The sequence below is a fragment of the Diorhabda sublineata genome, chromosome 10, assembly GCF_026230105.1.
Source record: "Diorhabda sublineata isolate icDioSubl1.1 chromosome 10, icDioSubl1.1, whole genome shotgun sequence".
Lineage (NCBI taxonomy): Eukaryota > Metazoa > Arthropoda > Insecta > Coleoptera > Chrysomelidae > Diorhabda > Diorhabda sublineata.
In genome coordinates this window covers 24,673,313-24,681,297 of record NC_079483.1, presented here as the reverse complement: position 1 = coordinate 24,681,297, position 7,985 = coordinate 24,673,313, and the positions used below count along the sequence as shown (strand labels likewise).

The 7,985-nt window shown below is 35.2% G+C and overlaps 1 protein-coding gene across 1 annotated transcript; it reads right to left on the bottom strand.

Annotated features, from left to right (window-relative positions):
* Positions 1-4,395: 4,395 nt before the first annotated feature.
* Positions 4,396-7,594, bottom strand: LOC130449197 (uncharacterized). Its single transcript, XM_056786879.1, has 2 exons — positions 7,009-7,594; positions 4,396-6,125 (listed from the first exon to the last, which is right to left on the bottom strand). Exons 1-2 carry the CDS (start codon positions 7,592-7,594, stop codon positions 4,396-4,398), a joined length of 2,316 nt encoding a protein of 771 aa, XP_056642857.1.
* Positions 7,595-7,985: the final 391 nt, after the last annotated feature.

The window sequence follows — 7,985 nt, the reverse complement described above, 5'->3', positions numbered from 1 at the left end:
TCAATTCCATTAGACAGATTTGACGGTTGGTGGCAACTTTTCCCTAAAACTAACTCGTATGGTGTGTATTTCGTTTCTGTGTGAACAGTATTATTATACGAAAAGCACCAGTATGGTACCCACGTGCTCCACGTATTTGGATGCTTTCTCGCGTGGATTCGCAAATATGCACCTAGATGTTTATGAGAATTTTCGAGCGCACCTATTGTTTGATGATGATAAGCTGTTGCGTTTAAATGCTTGATTTTAAGTAATTCACATGAATTTTTGAATACCGACGACATAAATTCTGTACCCTGATCGGTTACGACTTCTTTAGGAATCCCGTAACGCAAAATAAAATTATTCACAAAAGATTTCGATACGGTAACAGATTCTTTATTTTCGATTGGATAGGCTTCTACAAATTTAGTTAACTCACACTGGAGCGTTAAAATATACCTATTATTTTCTATATCTTGCTCTAATGGACCAACCAAATCTAGAAAAACTTTTTGGAATGCTGACGTCGCAGTTGTGGTTACTGTCATTGGTTCCGTACGCTGTATCGAATACTTGTACCTTTGGCAATCGTCGCACTTTTTTTACAAAATCTTCAATGTCTCTTTTCATTTTAGACCAAAAGTAGTATTTTTTCACGTTATTGTACATGCGGTTTATACCTGCATGACCTCCCGTAGGTAACATGTGGAAATCGTTTAATATTAATTGTTGCATTTCTCTGCTACAAATTTTTTGACATTTTTTGATAATTGACAATTTTATATCTTTTTCTTTGAATTCTTTAACATTATTTTTTATTTCTTGTACTAGTACTGCGCATTTATCGTTATTTATTATTATTAATTCCGGAATTTTACATTTTACACAAATGTGTCTCAGGTCTCTCAGCGACGCACGTAGTGCTGACGTTGATCGAGTTTCCTGTTTAACGAATATAATATTCGACTCAATGTCATAGACAAATTTTCCTTCATTATAATAATTTTGCATTGTAATTAGTTTATTAAATTCACTTTCTGATATGGGTTTTAATTCAACTGCATCTACAGGCGGTTTCAACAGTTCCACGTCTCCAGGGTGATCAGTCCTTTTGTCAAGCAAAATACTGTCGGAACTTCCTATAGTAGCATCGACCATTTTTCGGTTTTGTGCTCTAGTCACGGCATACAAACTGGCAATAGAAGTATGACTCAGTTCTTTTAGTTCTTTTGACTCAATTTGAATTCTGGACAAAGCGTCTGCTGTGACATTATCTTTACCTCTAACGTATGAAATAGAGAAATCATACTCTTCTAAAATTAATCTAAATTTTGTTAATCTACTTGATGGATTAGTCATTCCGAACAAATAAATTAAGGGTCTATGATCTGTTAGTATATGAAACTTTTTACCAAACAGATATGGTCTGAACTTTTTGACCGACCATACAATAGAAAGAAGCTCTAACTCAACAGTACAATAATTTTTCTCTGATTTATTAAGAGTTCTACTAGCATAAGCAACAGGCATACCATTAGCGTTCGATAGAACTGCTCCTAAGGCTTTACCTGAAGCATCAGTTCTTAGGATAAAATGATTATTTTCTGAAAAATCTGGGTACTGCAAGATTGGCGGATTAATTAAGACATTTTTCAATGTTTCAAAAGCTTTTTGACATTCGTCGTTCCATGAAAATTTTACTCTTTTCTTTGATAAATGATTCAAAGATAAATTTTCGATAATAATTAGCAAATGCTACAAAACGCTTTGTTTCGTTCGCATCTTTAGGGACAGGATACTGTTGCATAACGCGGATTTTTTCCGGATCTGGTGAAATACCATTTGCTGATATCACATGACCTAAATATAAAACTTGTTTTTTCAGAAATTGACATTTATTAGGATTTACTTTTAAATTAACTTGTCTGAGACGATTCAAAACTTTAACTAAATTTTGATTGTGATTTTCTAGTGTACTACCAAAAACAATTAAGTCATCTAAATAAACAAAACAACTCTCATAATTTAAGCCTGACATGGCAATCGTCATTGCTCTAGCAAACGCACTAGGGCTAATTTTTAATCCCATTGGTAATCTAGTTAACTGATACTGTCCTCTGTCTGTCGTAAATGCTGTATACGGTCTGGATTCAGAGTCTAATTCGATTTGATGATATCCTTGTGCCAAATCTAAATGTGAAAAATACATAGCTCCACCTAATGAATCTAAAATTTCATCTATACATGGTAATGGAAATTTATCGTCTTTGATTTGTTTATTTAATAAGCGATAATCATACACCACTCTCCAACTTTTATTACCATTACTGTCTGCTTTTTTCGGAACTAATAAAAGAGCACTATTCCAACTTGATTTACTTTTTTCTACAATACCGTCCGCTAACATTTTGTCAATTTGCTTATGAATCTCTGCTTTCTGTGCGTGCGGCAACCGATACGGTTTCACGTAAACGGGCGTTGCTCCGTCTTGTAACTGGATCTTTTGTTTATAAACATTAGTTACTGTAAGTGTGTCATTGTCCAGGTGAAACACATCGTCATATTTTGCACATATTTTATGAATTGACGTTTTTTCCTCGTTACTTAACCCTTCTACATTTATTTTATTCAATAATTTATCAATACGGTCTACTGAAAATTTACTTTTTTCAAAGTTACAAATATCAAAGTTCGATAATTTCTCAATTCTAGGTTTAAAATTTTTCAGCTTAATCTCTCTATCGGTACTATTTAATAATCTAACCGGAATCATATTTTTAACAGGTCTAACAATTAGTCCCGCTGCATATACACCTTTACAAATTTCTTGGGATACGATTACACTATCGTCATTGTTATCTACCAAAAAATGCTTTATTATTTCACACCTTGGTGGTATTGTTGTACAATAATTGAATTTTGAATCAAGAGGTATTGAAATTTTCTCACCCTTATTCCAAAATAAAAATAAGTATTTTTCGTAATCAATAATAGCTGCATGTTTCAAAAGAAAATCAGCTCCTAAAACTCCATGCATATCGCTACCACATTCATCTACAACATGAAAATCATGACTAACTTTAGTATTTCCTAATAAAAATGTAATATTTGTTTTTCCTTTTGCATATGTTGAACCAGCTATACCGTTGATTTTAATTTTTTCTGAGGAATCAATATACTGGTTGTCACTCAAATGAGATGCAAAAATAATACTTATTGTAGCTCCTGAATCTAATAATAAGTTTAACCCATTCATCCCATACTTAATAGGTACATAACTTAATCCATTTATACATAAACTTAAAATACTATCTTCCTGTTCAATTTTAGGATCGAAAAAACGTATTTACTTCATTCGATTCATTATTGTTACTATTCCTACTGGTACTACCGTTTTCTCTGTTTTCACCACTTCCTATCACGTTACATCTTTGATTATTATTATTTTGATTGTATCTATTATTACCTGATCTTTGATTTCTGTTATTATAACGACCGTTATTTCGTCCTCTAAAGTTATTATTATCACGCTGACGATTGTTTTGGTTATTGTAATTGCTATTCCGGGAATTATAATTATTATTTCTGTTAGTGTGATTGCTATTATTTCTATAACTTCCCCTGTTGTTTCCGTTTGAACGCGAATTACCCCTATACGCGTTATTTTGTCTCGAATCACTCTTGTTACGCGTATGTGCTGAAGATGAAGCTTTCTTTGAAATTTCTTCATCTTTCGCGCCACTAATCGCGTCTTTCAATTTTGCATAATTTCGCGCCTTAATAACTGTTCGCAGTTCATGGTTACGTAGACCATTAGCAAACGCATTAATTGCAATTTTTTCATTAGCCACTCTTAAAATTTTGACTGCGCCACCATCTCCATCTGCTTGTGCTAATGTGAGATTGACCAGTAAATGATTTTCCAAACTCATCTATTGATTTTTCTAATTGTCTCGCGCTATGTAATTCGTTTGACAACGCTGCAGCAGATTTTTTTGTTAATAAATTAGCTTTAATATCTTTAATTAAATCGGCATTAGAATTGTAATTTGATTCTAACCTTAGTTTCGCACTTTGACTAAGTTTCGTTTTTAACACAAAAGTAGTTAACAATTTTTTTCCCGCGACATTTAACAAACCGTCATACAATTTTATAGCATCAATTAATTGTTTAGTAGTATTCTCTGTATCGTCCACAGAAGGCAATAAGTTTGCTGCTGTTCTTAAACTAAATTCTTCAGCCATTTCTGCTGTTTCGACTAAATTACTATTAGAGGTAATATTTTTTTTTTTATTTAAAATTAACGTGCTCGGCTACTATGGCCACTTGCACGGGAGCGGTTATAATACATTAAATATGAAATGGTTCATTGATACAAGTATACAATATGAATACACAGTAACACAATTGTTCTATAGTTGGTGGTACAGCTGTACATCTTTGAGAAACTGAAGTAGAGAGGTAATTTGTTCCGAGTTGTTAAGGACTTCATTGTAGTTCTGGCTAAGCCGAAACTGTTGTCTTTCGACGGTATATTTGCGACACTCGGTCAAAATATGCTTCATGGTTAGGTACGAGTTGCAGCTGGAGCAAAATGGTCTGGCAGTAGTAGTCATAAGATATCCATGAGTAAGTCTTGAATGGCCAATTCTTACTCTTCTAATCGCAGTTAAGTCTTGCCTTGAGAGACCAGCGAAGATAATAGGTTGGTTACCAATTGAACGCTGTATTTGACGTAGGGATGTGTTAATAGTGTCCCAATGCTGCTGCCATGTAACTCTGGATTTTCTTTTGAACTGTGATTTTAAATCCTTTCCAATAATTACATTGTCGGTGACGGTATATGTAGCTGCAATTTTTGCCTGTTTGTCTGCTAGTTCGTTGCCTTCGATGCCAATGTGGGAAGGTATCCAAATTAAAGTAACTGCTATTCCTTGGGATGAGATAAGCTGGTAGGAGTCATGTATTGATTGGACAATAGGATGTTCGGTAAATATATTTTGGATGGATAAAATAGAGGCAAGTGAGTCTGTACATATGGCGACGAGCTTATAAGGTGGAGAGATTGAATTGATGGCCTGTAGAATGCTGAATAGTTCACCTGTGTGAACGTTACAGGTTGATGGGATAAGGGAAGATTTTATTGCAATTTGTGACGTTGTAACAGAGCAGCCTACTCCTGTTTCATTTTTGGATGCATCTGTGTATAACACTAAATCAAAGTGGTTATTCATTATTATGTCATTAAAATCATTTATAATTAATTGTTTGGGTGTTGCATGCTTATTGTATCTCATAAGGGATGTGTTGAATTTAGGAATGTTGATAGTCCATGGGGGAGTAGAGGGGATAGGAAGGGGGCTAGTTTGTTTGAGGTTGACGCCGTCAAGCAGCTGGGATAAAATTAAAGGGATAGGTTTTAATAATGGCAAGGCTGAGGAGTTGTGTAACGTGTTAGAATTTGATGTGAAAAGCGAGTAGACAGGATTGAGGGGGTTAGCCGATGCGGAGGCTGCGTAAGAAAGCAGAATTTGCTGCCGTCTGATCCAAAGAGGGGGCTCATTAGCTTCGCAGTAAATGCTTTCTGCAGGACTAGATCGAAAAGCACCTAAACAGAGGCGTAAAGCTGTATTATGCACCGAGTTCAGGAGATCGAGATCAGATTTTGTGGCCGAGATATATATGTGACAGCCATAATCTAATTTCGAGCGAATGATGGCCCTATAAATTTTGATAAGGGAGTTTTCGTCTGCTCCCCATTGGTAATGCGAAAGGATTTTAATAAGGTTTAATCTTTTGCCGCATTCGCCTTTGATTTCTCGAATATGTTGTTTCCAGGTGAGCCGAGAGTCGAATGTTAGACCAAGTATTTTACAGTGATCAACAACAGGAAGGCGGTCATTGTTAATGAGGATAGTAGGAGATAATGTAGATGGTCGTCTACTAAATTTAATAATTCTGGATTTTGTTTGTGAAAAAGTTAATCCTAAGCGAGTTATATTTTTACTTAGGGTGTTTACTGCTGACTGAATTAGATTAGTTGTAGTAGGAGTAGACGTGCCAGGACAGTAAATAAACAAGTCGTCTGCATATAAAGCATACTTGATGGGAGGCAGGAGATCAGAGCAAATATCGTTTATTGCTAGATTGAATAAATTCCATTAGCAAAGACTTTGAATGTCCTTGAAGTTAAGAAATTCCGAATAAAATGAAATATATGTCCGGAGATATTTAGTGAAGTTAGTTTATTTAGAATTGACTGTCTACTGACAGAATCAAAAGCACCGTCGATATCAAATATAGCTGCAATGACCTCTTGTTTTTTATTAAGGGCAACAGAAATATGGGATTGGAGAAGAACCAGATTGTCTTGGGTCGATCTATGTTTTCTGAATCCCGTCTGTTCTTTTGAGAATAAATTATGTTTATCGAGGAACCATAGAAGCCGCTTATTAACCATCTTTTCTAATAATTTGCACATGGTACAAGTAAGTGATATGGGCCGGAAAGAGTTCGGGGAGGTAACATTTTGCTCAGGCTTTTTAATAGGAATTATCGTAGAAGTACGCCATTGGCTAGGGAATTGATTGGTGATCCATATAAAATTGTAAATTTCTAGAAGCTTGCGTAAACCTGTATTGGAGAGTTTTTTAAGAAATATGTACGGGATGTCATCGGGACCGGAGGCAGTATTTTTGCAGCTACTGAGGGCTGAGGTAAGCTCTAAGAAGGAGAATGCGCAGTTAAGAGAGGTGATATCTTGCGTTATAGTCGTAGAGCATGGGTAGGTAGTTTTGTCTATAGAGGGTGGTGTGATGTTAACTTTACATTTAAATTTTGATTCAAAGGTTTTGGCCAGAATGTTGCTGATTTCTTCATTTTCACTCACTATTTTATTGTTATATAAGAGAGTCGGAATTTTTAAATTGGAATTGTTACCTTGAATTTGTCTTATTTTATTCCAAAGTTGGGTGGGACTTGTATTAACATTTATGGAAGACACATAGTTTCTCCACATTTTTTACTTTGCTTTATAATATATCTAGCCTTGGCTCTGGTTCTCTTCAGATTGATAAGGTTCTCTTGTATTTTATGACTACGATAAAAATTAAGTGCTATTTTTTGTTGTTTTATAGCACTTTCACAGCTGGAGTTCCACCAAGGGACAGTTTTTTGTTTAGGACAGATATTATTTTTACCAATGTGCTGATGAGCAGCTGAAAGTATAGCATCTGTAATCCTCAGTATGTTATTGTTTATATCATCTGTGAGAGATAATTCCGATAGGTTGGACTTCGTTTGAGACGTATAACTAGTCCAGTCGGCAGAGTTTAAGCGCCAATACCTTCTGGATAAAGTATCATTTTGGTTAGGGATACTGGAGGATATGATAATAGGATAATGATTGCTATCATATAGATCATTAGCGGTATGCCAATTTAGTGAAGGGGCAAGTTTGGGGTCACTAAAGCTAAGATCAATACATGAGAAGGTGCCAGATGAGAAATTCAAGTGTGTATTTGATCCAGTATTTAGCAAGCATGAGCCAGTACAATTGATCACGTTTTCGATGGTTTTTCCCTTTCCCATGGTAATATTGGATCCCCACATTGTATTATGGGCGTTAAAGTCACCTACAAGAATGTATGGTTGGGGGAGTTGAGAGATTAGGTTGAAAAGTTCTATTTCTTTTAAAGGATAATTAGGAGGAATATATAAGTTGCAAATAGTAAGATTATTTGGGCACCAGGTGGAAACTGCAATAGCCTCAAGATCTGTAGCGATTTGGAGAGGGGAGGAAAATAGTTCACTAGAAATGAAAATAGAGGTGCCACCGCTAGCTCTCGCGCAGTTGGTGCGAACATAATGATATCCTTCATAGTTTTTTAATTTAGGGAGTTTATCTATTTTAGAGTTGGTTTCTTGTAAACACAAGATTTCAGGGCGTATATCTGATATTAATTGTTGGATTCTTTCCAGGCGAGGAAAAAACCCATCACAA

Bases quoted from the DNA above. Each gene is read 5' to 3' on its own strand.
- LOC130449197 (XM_056786879.1), bottom strand. From the start codon at position 7,594: ATGTGGGGATCCAATATTACCATGGGAAAGGGAAAAACCATCGAAAAC. The intron at 6,126-7,008 runs GTAAAAAATGTG...TATTCAATCTAG, and splicing joins TAGATATATTATAAAGCAAA to CAATAAACGATATTTGCTCT.